Here is a 21,209-nt window from a genome sequence, read left to right as displayed (position 1 = left end):
GTTCTTCGTTTCCAATGATGTCGTTAAGAAACACAAGCAACCGAAGTCAGACGGTAAGAGCACAAGAGCAAAATTTGACAGGCCAATCGGGGAATATGAAGTTCAATATCACTTTAACAGCAACGAAGTTGGGATCGAGAACGTATCAACGAGAATAATGTTGACTTGAGAATAGGAAACTCAGACTATTTGCAGCGACTACCGAGCAACATTCCCAATCCTTCTCTGGCTCTTACAGGTGTGTCATAGGGCGCTCTTCAACAAATTTTCCTAATTCCTCGGGCTCTCACGAACAAGACACTTGACGGTGCCGCGACATAATGTGTGGTGAAGCGAAGCTCAGGGGGGCCGGTGCCGTTCCCAAGCCCACCGCAGCCCACCGGATTGGACAACCGCTCGAGCCAGGGAGCCGCCTTCCGACCGGCCTCGCCGGGGCAATCCGACTCTGGCTCGGTTGTCTTGCTTCCCCGGCTATGGCTCGGTCTTGGGCAGGCTCGGCCCGGCCGCCCGATCACGCTTACCGTCTCGCAGTCTCAGGTCTCGTTCAAACCAAGGGTCCGAAGCCCCCAATTTAGCTCAATCCGACTCAATCCGACTCAATTCGACTCAATTCGACTCAATTCGACTCAATTGGACTCAATTGGACTCAATTGGACTCAATTGGACTCAATTGGACTCAATTGGACTCAATTGGACTCAATTGGACTCAATTGGACTCACTTCAACTCAGGTCAACGCAAATTGGTCGTGCTGGCAATCAAACATGGCTCCAGCCATGCATCTAGCCGAGTGGGCTCGCGAAGGCCTGGTAGCCCGCCCATGCGGTCTTGGGCCCTGGATTGTTGCATGGAGATGCAGCAACCGAGGCTGCTCACTGGCCGGATAAAAGAATTACGCATTGGTGATTGAATTGGATTTTAGCGAGGCAAATTTCTCTCTCATCACAAACGAAAAAGGCAGACCTTTCTCATCAATCCCCGAACCAAAAATCATCCAACGTTGTTGGACCGCACTTCAAAAAGGCAATTCTAGTGCACCGTTCCCTGCAGATCCATCCTTCGGCATCTCGCCTGGAGTAACCTCTCCGGCCGAGTGAGACGGTACCACAAGCGGCAACGCCGCCAAGCTGTGTGCCAGCTTGGTACTACACATCGCTGCCGTTGGTTGGCTTTGATCCATTGGCGCCGACGGACCTGGTTCGAGGTCTCGAACTGCAGAGGAGTGGGGAGCCTGAAGATTCCCATGGTGGAATACCAAGTTCCCATCCCCCCTTTGCCAATCCGTTCTCCTTCGAGCCCCGCCCCCGCCGCTGTCGTACCGTGATCGCCGCGCGCCCAGTCAACACGGTTGACGGGCCTGGACCACCGGTGGAGGTCGCTCTGCCATTGAAGTACGCCCACTGCTGTGCTTGTGTAAAGCTTGGAAGCTTCCATTTCTTTGCAGCCCACATGAACTGTTCCACGACATCTCTCCCGCACATGAGGGGAAGCTGCTTCCATCTTGCGTTTGTCGATTGTCGTGTCTCGTCTTCTGGTCTTATCGTTTTGCTGTCTCAACAATGGGTATCACTAGATTAGAAGAAACACTTGTTCTTGGCCCCTTACTGCGACGTCCTCTTGCAGCTACTGCTGCTGCGGCTGCTTTTGCTGCTGTTGCTACTGCCTCGGCGCCTTCTTTGCCATCATCATGCCCCATGGATCCTCTTTGCCCGGCGGTCTCTTCACTCACCTTTGGAGTGCCCATGGGCCTTGGTCCAGACATCACTGCGCTGCAGGTCCGCCGTTCGATTCTCTTGCGGAGCATCCCGACGCAACTGACCCCTATGGCCACTCGGCCGCGCAGGTGAACATCGATCCAGCACAGTCGCACGTGCTGCTGGACAATTCCCTATTTCTTGCGCTCGACGAAGCCATGGCCATGAGTTTGGATCCGAGCGGCCCGTTGCCAAAGTCCTTTGCCACGGCGTCAGCTCAACCATCCTCGACATCTTACTCGCCACCCGATTCCACGGCCGCCAATCCGGAGAACACGGCCAACCCGGCCCGGGAAGGCGTCGGCGCCGGCAGTGCCAGCAACCCGGGCACACTCACCGACTTCACCAAGCGGCGTAATTGGCCGGCCAAGGTGGTCGAGGAACTGCAGGATGTGCTGCACATCTTGGACGCCAATGGGAGGATCAAACACGTCTCGCCGAGTGCCGAGCGCCTGACGGGCTACAGGCCTGCCGAGCTCCGTGGCATTTTCATGCAGAAGCTGCTGCATCCGGACGATGTCGGCGTCTTCACCGCGGAGCTGAATGAGTCGATCGCCTCGGGAACGCCGCTGCGCATCTTCTACAGGCTCCGGAAGAAGGACGGGACCTATGCCGTCTTCGAAGCGGTTGGCCACGGCCACATCGCCGCTGCCAAGTTTGCGCCCAACCCGGAGAACCCGACGCCCTTTTGCCAGGCCGTCTTTATGATGGCCAGGCCGTATCCCACCAAGAATGCGGCGCTGCTCGATTCGTTCCTCGAGCACAAGATGGAGAATGAGCGGCTCAAGCGCAAGATTGCCGAGCTCCGGAGGGAAGAGCAAGAGGAGGCCGAGGAATCTGAGAGGGCATGGTTTCAGAGCCAGGAGGCCACGCCGTCTGACGGCGGCGGCATGCCCCTGGGAGCAATGCCATTACAACCGGGTATGGAATTTTCCGGTCTGCCGCAGGAGCGGCGTATGTCCGTAGATAGCGGGACGGCCGAGCGTACTACCGTTCCAGGCACCCGTCGCCCCTCGGCAACCGCCAGCCGCGCCGACACGATCGAGATGCTCACAGGGCTCCGGTACCAAGAAGGGGAGAGGAGCCGCGGTATCTCGACGGGCAATCCTAACCCGTCCCTGATTACGGGGGAGGCCGGCATCGCCACTTCCGAGGAGGGGGACCAGCGGGCAGGGGAGAAGAAGAAGAAGCTCAAATTGGCGGAGGAATACGTGTGCACGGATTGCGGTAAATGCGGCCCTGTTGCCTCAGAGATTGACGACGCTGATTGCTAGTTTTAGGGACATTGGAGTCTCCCGAATGGCGAAAGGGTCCCAGTGGGCCGAAGACGCTTTGCAATGCCTGCGGGCTACGGTGGGCGAAGAAGGAGAAGAAGAAGAGCGGACACACCGGCACTGCTGGGGCCACCGAGCATCATGCCCACGAGACTGAGACTGCGGGTTAGCGGCATTCGCCGGTCTGCGTTCTAGGGTAAGTGTGACAGGATGGGAACTGCATATGCCAGCTGCCATGGCGGCACAGAGTGTACCAGCAGACAAAACTTAAGACGGACAATTCTTGGATGGCAACGCACTCGTTGGCTCGCATCTAGGAGATTCCGGTGGGCAACGTGAAAGATGTGTGGCGGCTCAAAAAGCATGGACAGTGAGGCTGCCTGATAACCAGGTCGTCTGCCGGTTGTGGTGCTGTGCTTGCGGCCAAGTCCGGCAGATGGGCCAAGAAATGCAGCTTCACGTCAAGCATCATCGCGCTGTTCGTTCTGGGAAGCCGATGGCTTCATCTGGAGCATCTGGAAGCTGTATCCCGCGAGCAGCTATTGGAGCAACGTGTGGAAACGTGTTACAGCTCCAATTGGGCTCCATTCATTCAGGACCCTTGGAGACCTGAACGCTTCCCCTCCCTGATTCAGCTCCCCTTGTCACTTACCCCGCAATAGCTCAGCTGGGCACTCCTTTTACTCTTTCTCCACCCCCCTCCACTGCCTGGCAACAGCGCGGGTTCCTATGACGCGTTAAAAAGGAGGTCAGTCACCTCAGGAGGAGAGGGTAACTACCAAGCTCCCAAAACATTGAGTTGCTGAACCCGTCTTGCCAGACTCCAGCACCACTAAACGCTACGACTCTACAACTCCTCCAAACATGGACAAGCTGCTCGGCAAGGCAGTCGAGAAGGTGTTCGGCGACGACGACGAACGTCCCGAGGGTGAGTGATGGGCCTTTCTGCGCGAGCCTTTCCACAGGCTACTGACGGTCTTGCCATCTAGGACACCAGGGCGGCGGCAACAGTACGTCCGGCCTGCGTTCACAAGGCGTCTCTTGCACAAGTTCCATGTCTTGCTTGCTCCATGATATCAGCTCACATGCGCGCTAGTGGCCCACGGCGGCGCTTACCCCGCCGGCGGCGGCTACCCGCACCCTGGCGACGACGACCTGCATGGTGCTGCCTCGGCCGCAGCCAGCCACGCGCCGGAAGACGAAGACTTCTTCTCCAACGTGATTGGCAAGCTGCTCCAGAATAAGTCAATGTCGCAGGTCGCCGAGGAAGACATTGACGAGGAGGGTACGCCTTTCTCACTCCCTCTTTCGCCCCCCGCGCCCCCGTACTTCCATTCCCAAAACCATCATCCCCTAGCTAGCACAATATGCTAACATCCCCATCCCCCCAACCAAACAGACGCAGTCCAATCCCACCGCAAATTCTTCGGCTCGTCCTCCTCCTCCCACCACGAAGAGCAAGCCTCCTCCTCCAGCCTCGGCAGCGCGGCGGCCATGCAGGCGCTCAAGCTCTTCACCTCGTCCAGCGCGTCGCCGAGCGGGCACAACCAGAGCCAGAACGCGCTGGTCGGGCTGGCGATGGCCGAGGCGTCCAAGCTGTTCGACGCGCAGGCGTCGCAGGGCCGGGTCGCCGCCGGCGCGGACAAGCAGAGCGCCGTCATGAAGGCGGGCGAGATGGCGCTCAAGATGTACCTCAAGAGCCGCGGCCTCGGGGGCCAGGAAGGGGGCGCGGGCGGGCTGGGCGGGCTGGTGGCGCTGGCGGGTAAATTTGTGTGAACTCGCTAACGGGGCGAGGGAGCCTGTATGTGGCTGAATTGGATTCTGGCCTTGCTTTACAGGTGACTTTCTATTGCGGCTTGCTCTGTATTCAATGAGGTGGTTTACTGATTGAGAGCTGGGGCTGCTTAAGATCGGCACCCCTAAAAGCCCCTGAACCCCATTACCAGTTACTCCCCTTTCCCCTATTTCTCCCTGTGCCTACCTCGTCCGCACTCAGCTTAGCGATCCACCGCTCGTCAAGTTTACATGCTTGAGGTGGTGAGTCCCGCCAAGGAGGTTGTGTTGAGGGGCAGTTGTAGCAAGCCGATTGTTGCAACCGGCTAGCATACAAGACCCTTACAGTAGGGAAGGCAACAAAGAATGAAGTGGGAGTTCAGAAATGTCAGTAATGATTTTAATGACGAGCTTGACAGTATTGTTTATTTTAGTGTAGTTCGGTGCTGCTTCTGCATCCTACCTTCATATACATTGTACTCTGACACGAAAAGAGCAGTTACACTTACACTAGGGGTTTGGAGCCCGCTTCGCGGGCTCGTGGGTTTTTTGTCTGCATTTTTACATCATATGACTTGCTTACTGTTACTACTGGCTACCTACATTACCTGAGGTGCGAACTGCTGGCCTACGGTTTGCCTCCCGGCCTACGGCTCCTACAGTTGCCTACCTACCTACGTTGTGCCTGCGTTATACCCCCGGTGCCCGCGCTGTGCCCCCGGTGCCTGCGTTGTGCTCTCGGTGCCTGTGTTGTAGCCCTGGTATGCCCTCGGTGCCTGCGTTGTGGCCCTGGTGCCCACGGCATGCCCCCAGTGCCTACAGCATGCCCCCGGTGCCTACGGCATGCCCCTGGTGCCTATAGCATGCCCCCGGTGCCCGCGTTGTGGCCGTGGTGCCCGCGTTGTGGCTATGGTGCCTGCGTTGTGCCCCCGGTGCCTATGTTGTAGCCCCGGTGCCTACGTTATAGCCGTGGTGCCCACGGCATGCCCTCGGTGCCTATATGCCCCTGGTGCCCACGGCATGCCCCCGGTGCCCACGGTATACCCTCGGTGCCTACGTTGTAGCCCCAGTGCCCACGGTATGCCCCTAGTGCCCACGTTGTGGCCCCAGTGCCTACGGTATACCCTCGGTGCCTATGGCATGCCCCTAGTGCCCACGGCATGCCCCTAGTGCCTATGGTATGCCCCTGGTGCTCGTGTTATAGCCCTGGTGCCCACGTTGTGGCCGTGGTGCCCACGGCATGCCCCCAGTGCCCACGGCATACCCCCAGTGCCTACGGTATGCCCCCGGTGCCCGCGTTGTAGCCCCAGTGCCTATAGCATGCCCCCGATACCTATAGTATGCCCCTAGTGCCTGCGTTGTAGCCCTGGTGCCTACGTTGTAGCCCTGGTGCCCACGTTGTAGCCGTGGTGCCTACGTTATAGCTGTGGTGCCCTATAACGTGCTGGCCTTATAGCGTCTGTAGATAAGCGTACGATGTTCTATTCAACTACCTTAAGGAGAGAAAAGGAGAAGTATAGGCTACGATTCTCGCGTACAGAGTTTTTAGGGGCTCGCGTATAGGGGGCTCGGGCCAATGTTATTCCGAGCGCGAGGCGGGTCCGCCTTAGGCCCGTGGTAGGCCCGTCATAGGACCGCTATAGATCCTAGGTATAGCCCTATATACCTAGCCTAGGTATAGCCTGGTCTATAATATACCCCCCCCTTCCCGAATAGGGAGTTGGTTTAAGGTATATATAGCGTAGCGCTAGGTGTAGATTTGGTGTAGCGTAGGGTCGATTATAGCGAACGCCGATGTCTAACCTAATATTTAGGTAGTTTAGCGCTACTACCTATAATCCTATTGCCTAGCTATAGGTTGTTTATTTACCTCGCTTTTATAGGATGCTAATTAGCCCTTTCCTCGCTCTACGCTCTCTTCTATAATAGCTATATTGTATAAGGTATATCCGTTAATCGGATATAATAAACCCTCTATCCATTGCTAATAAAACCCCTCCCTTTATACGAACTCGCTCTTTATATTCTTTTCTCGTTTTTAGTATACGCCTTTTCCCTACTTCTACGACTTTGTCTTCCTCCTACTTATATATCGACATTTCTCTCTTTATCTCGCTTTATATATATTCTTTGTTTATTGTACTTCTATCCTATATATATCTTCTACCCTTTACGTTTTTTCTCGCCTTCTACTTACTCTATTAAGCGTTTACCTTATATATTGTTAGCCTCTTTTTATATAAGCTATATAGTTGTCTAGCGTCTATACTTCTATTATATTGGCCCCGTCGTCGTTATTATATATTCAACTACTTTACTAACTATATTCGCTATATTTCTATTTTACGCCTAACTTGTCCTATAATCTTTCCTTTTTACATTCGCTCGGTCCCTTAGCCGCCTCCTCTATATATATAGCTCGTATACGTTCTATCTATTCGCTTCGCCTTCTATAGTAGCTTCCTATTTCTTTTACAATTCTAATATATTCCCAAGACTTATTTACTAAAATGTTGGTAGTAGTCGCTTCTCTTAGAGATAACGACGAGGGACGTCGTCCTAGAGGGGACGATAACTAAGATCGTAATATACATTACCCTATATCGAGCCTGCTCTAGCCCTAGATTAGAAGCTAATAGCGTCCTAGATAGAACTATAATAATTGTAGTAATTCCTTTTGTTATACTATTAGTAGCTATATCGTAGAGGGAGATTTTAATAATAAGGATAATGCTCTCCCGAAGGAGGAGGGAGACGTCTATCTCAATTATATTGAGTAGCTTTTTCGTAGTAACTTAGTAGATTACATTTAAAGCTAGGGAGAAAGCTACTTAGAATATATTAAAGCCTATACTAAGTGTCGTTAGGATCTAGTACTCTAGGCAACGAACGCCTCTCTATATACTAGTTTAAAACGCTTAGTTAAGTTTTATATCGACAACTAAGCCATTGCCGAGCCTACTTAGAAGAAGACTAAGACCGAGCTAGCCTATTATACTATCTTAACGCTATAATTTAGTACTTTCGTATATAGCTTCTATAACGCGATTAGTATAGCCCTATAGCATTGGTCTCTAGTATACTCTACCTTTGTATTCGACGTACTTCTAGCCTCCCTTTCATCTCCTTCGACCCTAGGCTAGTGAAAAGCCCTAGTTCTATACTAGGCTCTTTAGAACAACCTCGCTATATAGTATTATAGCCGCCTAGTTAAATATATAGTGTAATATCTTAATTCCTCCTAGCGAGAGAATCGGCGTATCGTAGAGGCTGTTTATACTATAGCGTAGTCTTAGACAACCGTCCTAGAGACGAATTTACACTTCGCGGACTATATTATCGCGTTTACTACCCCTTTGCCTATCTATACCCCTTAGAGGTCTCGCCTCTACTATTCTCTCTATATACGTTCCCCCGCCTATAACCTATACTATAGTCGACGCCCTTCCTCCCTAGTAGAGGATATACTATATATCTGTCAAACGTATATATAGCCCTTGCTTTAGACCCCTTACGTCGCTGCTCTACCCCTTTATATACCTGCTCTATCTATATATCTATTCGAAGATAAAGAAGAGATTACTAATATAGGTCCCGTTATAGACCTTAAATAAGTAACGCCGTTAGTATATCCTATTGTTTTTTTATATATAGTTCTATTCTATCTAGGTTTAGGAGGATAACTAGACTTAGGCGTATTATAGTTTTCCTATACCTATATAGTTATATTTGTCTAAGTAGCTAGTCTTTATAGGGTAGTCTATATACGAATACGACGTTTCCCCTTCCTCCTCTAGTTCAATACTAGCCTATTATTGTATTATATATCTCCCTACTCCTATTCGAACTTATCGAGTATAGTAGTCTCTAGGAAGTTCTCTAAAAGCTCCTATATTAGTTTGTTGTAATCTACCTACTTAACGTATATATTATAGTTATTCCCTCTCCCTCTTACGTTCTAAGCTTTAAGGATTACCTCTACCCTATATTTCTATTAAAGAATACCCTCCTTCGATATAACCTATATAGGGTCTAGTCTCTTATCTATAACTTTCTACGAAAAGAGTAGGTTGGAAGCTACTCGTTTAACTAAGTCAATATAGAAGGTTAGGTATAGACTACTTAGTACGTCGAACGTCATTGTTAATAAGGTCGGTACTACAACTACCTTATACTTAGTATTTAGCTAGTCGAGCTTCTTACTAGGGCAGTTCGTCTTTATATTGTATAGAGAGAGCTATACCTCGTCCTCTACTTAGAACCTCTTAGCTAGGCGGCGGGAGCGGTTTATATTCGTCTACTACCGCTACTATATATATATAATAGCTATTTAAGTCTACTCTATCCCCTCCTTTAGGTAATAGAGGAACCTAGCAATATAATCTTCTAAAGATGCTATAAACGTCGTCGAGATCGTAATAAGCTATATAAGGCTTATATCAAACCTATAGAGGAGGTAGTTCGGGCTTACTCTAGTTATAGACGAGTCTCTATTATTGAGTATAAACTAGTAGGCTAAGAGATATTTAAGCTAGTTGTACTATATAAAGGAGACGAAGATCTAGAGGATTGCCTATACCTCTTAGTTGATCCGCTCTATCCCTCTATCCGTCTAGGGATAGTGAGAAGTCGATAGAAGTTGCTTTACCTCTATCGCTTTATATAACGTAGTCTAGAATCTACTTAGCTAGTCCGACCTATAGTCGGTTATAATTTAGGTTAAAAACCTATAGAAATGCTACTATACGTTATAGAATCGAAGGGTATACTCTTCCGCTCCTATCGAATATATTGCTTCGAGCTATATATATTTAGAGAGACGGTTAGTAATTACTATAAGGTAGCTAGGCGCTCCTTCGTCTCTTATAGGGAGGTCGGTTATAAAGTTAATAGAGATCTATTTCTAAAAGCGATTAGAGATAGGCAAAGGCTATAGGAGCCCTTGACATAGCTATCGAGAGATCTTACTCTAGTGGCACTAATTATAGTTCCTAATAAACTACTTTATATTAGACGATATAAGGTCCTAGTAATAATCTCTCTAGAGTATTTTAAATAGCCTATTACGCCCTAGGTGTCCCAATATAGCCAAGTTATAAATCTGCTAAATAATTATAGTGGTCAAGGGCTCTTATATAGGGAGCTAGAGATAGCTATAGAACTAAAGTACGCTTTATATATTAAAGGAGTAGTCTACGATCTAGGTCTACGTTATATTCGCCTCCTTAGGAAACTTCTAAGCTTCGTCGTAGACAGCTTAGAGCTAGTAAACGTAGTGCTTGTCTCTAGTAATACCTTTATTCTATAGAGTAGCGAGCTACTTATCTTCGAAGAGCGTTTCTCCTATAGGTAGCCTAGCCTCCTCCTATACGTTGGTCTAATATACTTTGATTAGAGGAAGTAGTTAGGCGATACGCTAGTTGTCTTTAGGCTCGTTCTACTTGTACTAGGAGAGTGTATTAGGACGTAAAGCCTAGGATCTTAGCTAGTACTTTAGCTTAAAGTTGAATAAAGAGAGTGTCTTCGCCTATTTAGCCTATTATTCGCTAATTGGACATAGCTAAGTAAAGTATTTAAGATTCTTATAGTCGGTTAGGATAGTAAAGGGGGCTACTACACTTCGAAGCTCCGTCGACTAGGCCTTAAGGTACGAGATAATAGCTAATAGCTCTTTGTTGTAGATAGTATAGTTACATTTAGTAGAGTTTAATTTTATAGAGTAGTAGGCTATAGGGTAAAGGACCCTATCCTCCCTCTACTAAGATAAGTATCTACCAAATGCTATACTAGAATAGTCCGCTTCTATAATTATCTCCCTCTTAGGATCCTACTAGGCGAGGATCAGCTCTGATATAAATATAGCCTTAAATATATCAAAGGCCTCCTATTCCTCCTTGCTCTAGTGGAATAGGACATTTTTATAGGTAAGACGTATCAATAGGGCCGCCTTCTCAGAGAAGTTAAGGATAAAGTCGTAATAGAAGTTAATAAACCTAAGGAAGCTCTATACTCCTTAGACTCTATAGGGTACCTCCTACTTATAGATAGCTTTGATCTTCTTAGGGTTAAGGTAGATATAGACTCTTATCTCTATAATATACCCTAGGTACTTAACTTCCTTTACTATAAATATATACTTCTTAAGGTCTAGGTTGAGGCCTATATCCCTTAGCCTTTAGAAGACCTTATATACCTTCCTTATATAGTCCTTCTAGCTCCTGCTCGAATATATTAAGATATTATTAAGGTATACTATTATATAGTCCTCTAACGTTGGGCCAAGGACATTGTTAATATATCTTTAGAACATTATAGAAGTATCTATAAGCCTAAAGAGGTAGACTAGCTATTCGAATAGCCTAAACCTTATATAAAACGCTATAAGGTGTTTATCCCCCTTAGCTATCTAGATATAATAGAAGGTAGCTCTGACGTCTAGCTTTATAAACTATTTAGCTCTAGCTAGGGACTAGAGAGTCTCCTTAATCAAGGGGAGTAGGTACTAGTCCTGTTTAGTAATCTTGTTTAGGGCCTAGTAATCTATATAGAACCTCTATCCCCCTCCTAGCTTCTTTATAAAGAGGACTAGGGTAGCCGCTAATAAGGAGCTTACTCGGATCTATCCTTTGTCTATTAGGTCTACGACCTACTTCTAAATCTCTAGGAGATAGTCCTTTGGTATATTATATAAAGGTCCCTATAGGAGCTTAGGAAGTTTCTCGTCTAGGTCTATCTTAAGATAGATATAATGGTCGGCCTCCTCCTAATAGGGGGGTAGACCGTTCGCCTTTTCCTTGTCGAAGAGGTCAGCGAAGTTTCGTAGCTCCTTTAGTAGAGCGATCTTCGGGTCTAGGTCGACGTTAGGCTAGGAGACGGCCACCCCTAGTATAGTAGTTATCTTATAGATACTAGTAACGAGGAATATATCTTAGGCTCCTTTAGACTTCTTCTTTTATACCCTATAGGCTAAGCCTATAAATACTACGCCTATAATTAGGGTAGTATTAGTTTCTTTTCGCTATAAGGAGCACTTATATATTTGTAAGCCGCTTTATAAATTGACGGTAAAGACCTCGTTGGCTAGGTCTAGTACAATCCTATAGTAGTTTATCTAAAGGAGCTCTAAAATAACGTTGTAGGCTAGTCCTAGGACTATATAGAATATAGTAGTATTGATCTACCTATCGATATCTATTATAACCTAAGCGATATATATAATTTTCTTTATAATTTATATTCCCTTAACTACAATGCCTAGGGTATAGGGAGTTGATAGGCTTATTTACTTAATCTTTAATCGTTAATATATTCTTTCGCTAATAGCTCTATAGCTTTAGTACCTATTATCTACTTATATATTTATAAAATTAGAGGAGTTTAAGAAAACGGAGATTAGAAAGGGTAGCTTATCTATTCTTTCTCTAATCTTTATAAACTTATTCTATAAATGGCTAGGTTGAGAAGAGCAGCGAAGTGGGGCCATGCAGGATGCAGAGGCATGTGTATTGAGAGAGGTGCTCCTCTCAAGCTGGGTGGGAGGAGCGCCGAGGTCTATATACATGTGTGGGCAGAGCTGACATGTGCCCCCTGAGCGCAGGGAGCCTGGCAGATAGAGTCACGTGTGCACTAGCACGCGACACACCCCCCAGACAGACTCTCAGGAGGCTGTCTGTGGAACACGCATGCTGGGCACTGACTCTGGAGCTCGCACTGCCAGGCGCATTGAACTGTGGCCTCCGGTATTGATCCCACCATTGCGCGCAGCCGCCGCCATTGTGCAAGTTGTCCGCGCGCCATTGTGTACGCGTTGTGGCGCGTGCGTTGGCGAATTGCGTGCTGCGCTGAATGCGGTCAGACCCAGGGGCGCCAAAGTTGACATTCAGGGGCGCTGTCGTTGGCATTGTTGCGAGCGCCATTGATCGCATTGTGCGCAGTTCCCAATTGCGCAGCGCGTTCCATCCCCATCCTCCATTCAGGCGCGTATCTTGAATCGTGCCGCCTCGATTGTGGGTGCAGGTTGCGCAATTGAGCATTGCGATCATTCGCATGTGTGCCATTGTGGCCTTTGTTGCCCAACGTCTTGAATGCACGCCCACCATTGCTACCCATTGTTGCATTCGCGCCATGCAGACAATACCGCAGTGCCGCAGGCCGGTCGATGGCTGCACTCCTGGAAGTATTTAATCATGGTGAGTGCGCCTCAAACCATCTCCCGAACTCTTCCTCTGCAGACCGCGAGCAACAGCAGCAGCATCAGCAACAACAACAACATCAACAACAACAACCATGCCGTCCTCTGCTCGCCTCGCCGCTCTCGAGAAGGCCCGCGCCGCCAAGGCGGCCAAGAACAAGCCTCCCCCGCTCCCGGCCACCCCCACCAAGGCTGGCGCTGGCGCCAGCAAGAAGTGAGCACACCACAATCTGCCCGACTGGCGCGGCGCGTACATCCGCGTCTCTGACACTTGCAGCAGGACCCCCGCCACGCCGAAGACCCCCTCCAAGCGTGCGGCGCCCCCCTCCTCCTCCTCCTCCTCTTCGGAGGATGAGGAGGAGGAGGGCGCCCTGAGAGAGCAGCCCTGCCTGGGTTGCCTGAAGTCCGCCATGCGCGGCAAGAGCTCTGGGGAGTGCCGGGAGGCCCCCGGCAAAGCGGCCCGGTGCGCGCGCTGTGCGCGCGGCAAGAAGTGTCGCTCCATGTAAGTCTGTCAGCACAGTTGCAAGGCGCACGGTACTGATGAATCAGCCCCGCGAGTGTGCTCCCCGCCGCCAAGCACTTCCTGGCCCTGATGCAGGGGCGCCAGGAGCCCAAGGCCAATCTCGTGAGTACAAATGAAAAGACAAAGGAAAAGAGCTAGTCTGACTGTGTGTGGTAGGACCAGAAGACGCTGCGCGCCACCCTGCGCGCCCTCCTCGCCATGGAGGGCGAGGACGCCGACGCCGAGGATGACGACGACGATGACGACGAGCGCGCGCCCGCGCCCGCCAAGGGCAAGGGCAAGGGCAAGGCAAAGGCGGCCGCGCCCACCAAGAAGTCCAAGAAGGCCAAGAAGGCCAAGAAGGAGGAGAGCGAGGAGGAGGACGAGGATGAGGACGAGAGCGAGGAGGAGGCTGCTCCGGGCTTTGACCCGGAGGCGCTGGCGCGTGGTGTGGCGGCGGCGGTGCTGGCCGCCATGACTCCCAAGAAGAAGAAGGGTGGCAAGTAGTTCCGCGTTGTTGTTTGTTGTTTCGCGGGTGCGGGCACCCCCCAGTCTGTTTTGCGCCGGCGTGCGCTCCTGTGTTTAGTTTGTTTTTTACTCAAGCCTTGCGTTCCTGTCCCCCTGATCGTCTCCCTGCACCATATGACGCACATCCTGCAGGTTGAGGAGCTCCCTGAAGTGCTCGAACTTCTGGCGAGTCAACACCTTCGTAAGCCCATCTGCAGGCATCTCAGCAGTTGGCAAGTACGCGACCTCGAAAGATCCCTTCGCGTGTTCCTGACGCAGCCACATGTTGTGGATGTCAACATGACGCAGGCGAGTGCTGATGCGTTCGTTCTCTCCCACCACGAGCCGGATGGTCTGCGTGTTGTCACAGAACACAGTCCAAGGCACACCCAGCTCAAGTTGCAGGTCGCTGAGGAAACGCTTGAACGCCATTGTCTCCCGCGCTGCGGTGGACAGAGCGAGGAGCTCCGCCTCCGTAGACGAGGTGGTGACTGTATCTTGGCGCGCAGCCTTCCAATGAACGAGCCCACCGAACAGAGAGATGAGATAGCCTTGTGACGACCTGCGCGTATCAGGATCATCCGCATGCGACGCGTCCCCTGCGATGAGCAAGATTTGCGTGGGAGCAGCATCCTGCGGCACACCCCCGAACTGAATAGCGAGGAAGCGCGTGCCAAACAGGTAGGAGATTGCATGCTTTGCAGCATCAATGTGTGTCCCCGAGGGGTTCGTCAGGAAGTGCGAGAGCAACGATGCCGGGAACGCGACCTCCGCGCGCAGTACGACCGCGGCGTAGAGTAGCGATCCAACAAGCTCCTGGAACAGCCTGATCTGCGCTCGAGTGGCAGTGCCAGTGAACTTGCGGAGTTCCATTACAGGGAGAGGGATGCTTGGAAAGGTGATTTGATCCGCGAGACCGAAGCGCTTCGCAATCTTCTCGATGTACTGGTCAAGGCAGAGCCAGATCTTGCGTTGCGCGCGGTCGCGGATCACCCTGATGCCCGTCGCGGATCACCCTGATGCCCAGGAACCAAGCCACGTCCCCCTTTTCGTGCACTTCGTACTTCGCTTTCAGAGCGTCGATGATCCTCTGAGCTGTCTCCGCGTGGTCTCTGTGGTAGAAGACTAGGTAGTCGTCCACGTAGAACAGCACGAGCACGCGCCGTTGGCGATCGAAGAACAAGCATGGCTCCTCAGGCGAAGCTGTGAGGCCGAGCTTCCGAAGTGTGCCGGAGAACTCTCGGTACCAGAGCAACGGAGACTCTCGCAAGCCGTACAGAGCTCTCTGCAGTTCCACAAGAAATCCAGGCTCTTCGAACCCCTCAGGCATCTCGCAAACAACACCCTCAGGCAGGTCCGCATTCAAGAACGCCTGCGCTACGTCGAACTGCTTGACCTCAAGATCAAACTGCGCGGCGATAGCCATCATTGTGCGGAACGAGCGCGCTGCGAGTGTGGCTGCATAAGTGCTTTGCAGAGTAGTGAGCTCCTGAAGGTCGCCTCGAACGCAGATGCGAGACTTGCACTTCTCGAGGTTGCCATTCTGATCGAACTTGTAGACGAAAACCCACTTCAGAGGGAGTGGTCTTCCTTTGAAGGTCTCGCGCCGAATCTTGCGCCATGTCTTCCTGTTGACGAGATTGCGAATCTCTTCCTCAGCCGCTTTGATGAACTCGGGCCCTTGAGGGTGGTTGGCGAGATCCCTCCAGCGCTTAGGAAGCTTGGCGAGGTCGTCAAAATGCACCCGGGGCCTGCTTGGCGTTGCCCCAGGACGCGCGTCACGATGTTGGCGGACTGCCGCCGCGAAAACCGCATGCAATGTGCGGTGCTGGATGCTGTCGCCCTCCTGCAGAGCGATTACAGGGTCATCCAAAAATGTGTGGCTGAACGAATGCCACGCGTGCTGATCTGGTACGTCGATGCTCTCCTCATGGTACATGGGGGCTGCGAAGCACACCAGACCGCCGCTTCCGCCTGCACCGCCGCCGGGAGACTGTCTACGGATCCGTCTTGAGTAACGAGTTGGTGGTCCGTATACCTTGCGCACGTACTTGCGCTTCTCCCTCGCTGGCGTGGCTGCGGGTGTTCCAGAATCAGGCTGAGAACCATGGTTTGAGGCGTCTTCCCAGTCGTCTGGAGCCTCTGGCTGATCGCCAGGGCGGTCGACCTCCTCTTCACTGCTAGGAGTATCGACTGCGGCAGCACTTGCCGTCGTGCTGCCCTGGCTGGCACTCCTAGTTGTGCCGCCAGCGACGCTGCTACTGGCGTCTCCGATAACTGCATCAGGGGCCTCCGATGATGCAGTTCCCACCGGTCTGCTGTCACTGCTAGCACCGTGATCAGCAGGGGGGCCGCTCCCTCCAAAACCGTCCGGGCGTTCCTGGCGCGGCTCCGGTGTTGGTTCTGGAGTGTAAAGACCACCAGTGGGCTCCTCACCCGAACTCTGGCCGCGATGCTCGAGTACTTCCGCACCCCCCAGACAGGATGGAGAGTGGGGAGGAGCCTGCCCTTCCGGTTCCCGTTCAGTCACACCCCCCAGATGTCCTGGAGAGCCGGGAACCGTCACTGGGTCTTCATGGGCATCTGTAACTCCGAACGGCACTGCCTCGGCGTCCCGAGGCTCTATGGGGAGTTCGATGAGCTCAACAACCTTTCTGGCGACTGCCACCGATTGAGCATCAAGCTGCTCCTCTCCCTCCCGGTAGAACGTGCGTTCGTCAAAGGTCACGTTGCGCGTTGTGATGACCTTCCTGAGTTTCGGTACCCAGATGCGGTAAATGTTGGACGCCCTGTATCCAACAAGATACCCGATGTGCGCTCTGGGCTTGACCTTCCCAGCACGCCTCTCAATCCCCTTTTCGCGTTCCTTCGTCAGCGGGTACGCTCGGCAGCCGTACGCATAAACGCCGCCCCAGTTAGGGCGCAGGTCGGCAGTCAGGGAATGCACGAGACCGGGCTGATACCAGCGAAACCAGTGTCTGAACCAAGAGTCGAGCACCTCGTTCGGTGAGCGGTAGTTGCGAGCGCGACTTGGGCTTATGCCGTGCAAGTACGCAGCTGCAACCGTCGACTCTGGCCACAGGTTCTGAGGAAGTCCGGCGCCCGTGAGCATTGCAAGGCTCTTTGTGATAAGTTCTTTGCCTGCGCGTTCTGAACCGCCGTTGGGCTCCTTGGTATCCGAAGGCGTAACCTCCAAGTCGATGCCCTGCTCCTGCGCCCAGAGCTCGTACGCTGTGTATCCCTTGATGCCAATGACACTGGTGTCGCCATCCTGCCTGATCTTGCAGATGGGCAGCCCGAATTGGCGTTTCACCCAGCGTTCGAAGCGGACGAGCTCATCGTACACACTGTCGTGCGTCTTGCGTATGAGTGGAGTCGCGAAAAGCTTCCCACTGTACTCGTCCTTGATGACCAGCAGCCAGTTCGAGCCGTCAAGTGCCCTCGGAAAGTCGAACAGGTCCCAAGAGACCCTCCAAAATGGGCGTGGTGACGGCTTCGATGGTGGGCGGCGCGAAATAACCTGTTCCGCGTATGCCTGCGCGCATACCTCGCATTCCAGTCTGCGAGGCCCGCGAATCCGCACACCTCTGGCGTTCAAGACGAGATGTTCCAGCGCCTCTGAACTCAGATGACCAGATCTGATGTGCCAGAGAGCAGCTGGGTCTTCTCTCTCTGGGAGCGGGTCCTTGGAGGGCCTGCTCCTCCCAAAGTTCTTCACAACTGCAGCGCTCAAAGTCACAAGTCCGGCAAAGCTTCTGGGGAGCACCCGAAGGGCATCAGAGTAGGAGGAAAGAGCATTGTATTGCAAGAAGGTCAGGTTGAACTTCTCGACCAGCTGCCTGAGTACAATACTCTTCTCCAAAGTTCCCCAACGCAGCGTGCAATCCAGACCGCAGTACCAAGCGCCCTGCGCTCGAAGGCGTCTCTCAGAGACAATGTTGACGTGAAAGCCCTCGACGACAGCAACGTTGTCTATGACAAGGTCCTCAGTGTTCGGGCCGCGCGCGCCGTTCAAAACGTTCTTGATGATCCATTTGCCGCGGCCAGAGATTGGGAAGGATGTGGTGCCTGCCTCAACAGTCTCACCGCTCGTCTTGACGAACGTGCCAGGGACAAGGAGAGCCCTGTCATTGACGAGATTGACCGCTCCACAGTTGTCAAACAGAATGCACTTGCTGAGCGGGTGTGGGCCAAACTCGAGAGATGCGAACACGCCACGCGCTCCTTCGAGCTCGCTTGCGATCGCTGGGTCGATGACAGCGTGCACCTGGAGCGCTCCCGGAAATGAAGGACCCGCGCCACTATTGGAACTAGTGGTCTTGGCGTTTGACGATGCGTTCTGGATCTTCCAACCGAGCTTCTGGAGCTCCACTCGAAGGTCGTTCCAGCGCTCCTTGGCGAATCGTTGGCGCACTGCATTCACCGCGTCGTTTGGGAGCGTCACGCCGTTCAGGGATTCCCCTGTCAGAGCGTACCGAAGTTGCCGACATTCCGAGGGAAACCACCAGTGGCGAAAAGTCTTCGGCTTGCACGGGCAGTCGCGGTTCTTCTTGCGCTTCTGACTGCCCTTCTGACCGTTCTGCGCTCCTGGAAGCACGGGGTAGGCTCCAGGCTTCGGGTGGACCACCGCTTCAGCCTGGAGGATCGCCTCGAGTGAGAGAGCCAAGTCGAGAAGGGTTGGTCCTTTGCCGCCGAGCTTCTCAGTCACACTGATATCCTTCAGCATGCGAGTCGCCCACTCTGGATCCAAGCGTCTCTGCACAGTCTTGAGGAATGTGGTGACGGCTGTTGCGTCGGTGACTGCGGCGATGTTGGCCGCCCTTGCGCGGTGGAGGACCGACATGTACTCGAGAATCCAGGTCCTGGGTTCGACGCCGCTCTGGCTGCCTCTGGCAAGGACAGTTGCGTACTCCTCGGCAAGCGCAGTGAAAGTAGCGCTGTTGGAGGGTGCGATAATCTTGCGCAGCGTCTGTATAAACCCGCGTGTGCCGGTGACGTTCTCGGCCTCCATGATGTCGTGTGCGGTGTGTGCGTAGCGGTCGCTGACAGACACGTTGATCATCTCGCGGAGCTTGTTGACGGCACGGAACGCCGCAGTGTCGATGGCGGACTTCGAGAACGCCTCGCACAGCTTGAGGAATTCACGGCGGATCTCCTCCTCAGTAGGATTGGTTGACTGAGGTTCCTCGCCACGGGTGGTGGGATCGGCTGCCTTCCAGGCTTGCAGTGCAGTGTGCCACGCCTGAAGATGGCGGTCCTGGACCGCCTGACGTGCCGCACCCTGGGTGGGCTGCACAGGAAGGCCGAGCATCTCAGCCTCGGTGGCGAGCTCGGTGTCTGGGTCGATGATGTGCCAGACACGCAGGTTGTTGGCCTCTTGGCGAACAGCAGAGATCCATCTTGGCCAGTCCTTGGGGCTGTCGAGGGTTGGAAGCGCTGCAACAGCAACGGTGACGGTTTTCTCAGTTTCGAGTGTCATCTTGAAGCAAACTGAGGTGTGCTGCGTTGTTCAGACTGAACGATGGGGGTGATGTGAACTTGTGGGAGTTGTTGACGATCGAGAAAACTGGAAGTGGTTGTTGGAGAAAAGAAGAAGGATGGCCCCAACTGGGCTACACCGCTGTTATGAGTGTTGTGCGCGAACCGGGCTCATAACTGAGAAGAGCAGCGAAGTGGGGCCATGCAGGATGCAGAGGCATGTGTATTGAGAGAGGTGCTCCTCTCAAGCTGGGTGGGAGGAGCGCCGAGGTCTATATACATGTGTGGGCAGAGCTGACATGTGCCCCCTGAGCGCAGGGAGCCTGGCAGATAGAGTCACGTGTGCACTAGCACGCGACATAGGTCCTTTTAGCCCTTATATAAGACTTTGTATAGGGGCTACTCTTTTCCCTCCTCCTCCTTAAAGGAGGAGTCCTCCTCTATCTATTTCTTAGCCTCTAGCTTATTAATATCGACCTAAGGAGCTAGCCTCTTAGCTAGGGCGAAGAGATAAATAGCTACAAAGTGACCTTAGCGCCTATAATGGATATAGGCTCTAGCCTATTGATATACTATATATACTTCGTTGTTTATCTACTTCGCCTATAGTATATTTGTACCTTGCTTTTCTCTATTCTATTGTTGCTTTTCTCTATAGCCCCTATTAGCTCCTCTTTAGGCGGGGGCAGTATAGGCTACATTGATCCTAGTCATTGATATATCTCTATCTATATCCTTCTCTATATCTACATTGGGCCTAGGTCGCTTGCCCTAAGACCGCTAATATCGTTCCTCTAAATAGAGGGCCTCTAGGTCGATAGCGATCTTATAGTACCTTGTAATAGCTATAGTATAGTCGTTCTATAGAACCCTTTGTCCTATTACGATATACTTTAACTTCGAGGAGAGGTATCGTTATAGTCTAATAAGTTGTACTTCGTTGCTCTAATTAAGTCCTCTAGCCTTCAATAGCTTTGCCTTAAAGTAAATAAGGAAAGAGGAGAATAGCTCGTTATTTCCTTAGCGGAATATATCTAGCTTCGTTAAGGCTATAACCTACTTATAGAGGTCTATATAAATAGTTGTAAGGTACTCGAGGAATACTCTTAGGTTATAATTATAGTAGGGCTCTCCCAACTTATAAAAGGCTATAACCTTGGCCTAAACTCCCTAGCTAAGGTTTCCCTAAATGAACATCTACTAGTCGTAGAGGCCTCTAATAAAGTCCTAGTCCACTACTAGGACGTATACTATCGTAGCCCTCTAGGCAGTAAAGAGTTCCTTTTTACTGTCGAAGGGTTGTCCTATAAAGAGGCGCTTCCACTATATCCTAGGAGCTATTAGAGCTATAGCGTTAATCGTCGGAGCTAGGGCGTAGGCTACTATAGGGGCGTTTATAGTCTAAGCTATAGCGATCTAGGTTGTATAGAGTTCCTCGATAGTTATATTCTACTATACGATCGTTTTCTATAAGACTTAGAAGTGTTTATAGACCTAGTCTAGGTCTAGAACCTATAGGACGCCTAGGTTGTTTATAGTAGCGTCTAGTCCGCTCGATACTAGCGTCGAAACGCCTAGTGTACTACTCTTGTCTACGCCTAGAAGTAACAACTGCTCTATCTACCTAAAGGTAGTTGAACTGTAATGTACTAGCCTTATAGCGTCTATAAATAAGTGTACGATGTTCTATTCAACTACCTTAAGGAGAGAAAAGGAGAAGTATAGGCTATA

The 21,209-nt window shown here is 51.6% G+C and overlaps 3 protein-coding genes across 3 annotated transcripts; all 3 read left to right on the top strand.

The window, feature by feature from the left end:
• The first annotated feature begins 877 nt into the window (after positions 1-877).
• On the top strand, positions 878-3,208 carry THITE_2120791 (uncharacterized protein). Its single transcript, XM_003656285.1, has 3 exons — positions 878-1,774; positions 1,843-2,980; positions 3,034-3,208. Exons 1-3 carry the CDS (start codon positions 1,694-1,696, stop codon positions 3,195-3,197), a joined length of 1,383 nt encoding a protein of 460 aa, XP_003656333.1. The 5' UTR covers positions 878-1,693; the 3' UTR covers positions 3,198-3,208.
• Positions 3,209-3,686: 478 nt separating this feature from the next.
• On the top strand, positions 3,687-4,985 carry THITE_2120786 (uncharacterized protein). The gene is made up of 5 exons (XM_003656284.1): positions 3,687-3,775; positions 3,848-3,955; positions 4,017-4,037; positions 4,124-4,312; positions 4,427-4,985. The coding sequence occupies exons 2-5, from the start codon at positions 3,892-3,894 to the stop codon at positions 4,801-4,803; spliced, it is 651 nt and encodes a 216-aa protein (XP_003656332.1). The 5' UTR covers positions 3,687-3,775; positions 3,848-3,891; the 3' UTR covers positions 4,804-4,985.
• Positions 4,986-13,086: 8,101 nt separating this feature from the next.
• On the top strand, positions 13,087-14,000 carry THITE_2091498 (uncharacterized protein; the record flags this gene model as incomplete). Its single annotated transcript, XM_003656283.1, has 4 exons — positions 13,087-13,205; positions 13,272-13,493; positions 13,550-13,616; positions 13,671-14,000. The coding sequence occupies 4 exons, from the start codon at positions 13,087-13,089 to the stop codon at positions 13,998-14,000; spliced, it is 738 nt and encodes a 245-aa protein (XP_003656331.1).
• Between the last annotated feature and the right edge of the window lie 7,209 nt (positions 14,001-21,209).

This window comes from Thermothielavioides terrestris, chromosome 5 (genome assembly GCF_000226115.1).
Source record: "Thermothielavioides terrestris NRRL 8126 chromosome 5, complete sequence".
Lineage (NCBI taxonomy): Eukaryota > Fungi > Ascomycota > Sordariomycetes > Sordariales > Chaetomiaceae > Thermothielavioides > Thermothielavioides terrestris.
This window is presented reverse-complemented; position numbering and strand designations above follow the sequence as displayed.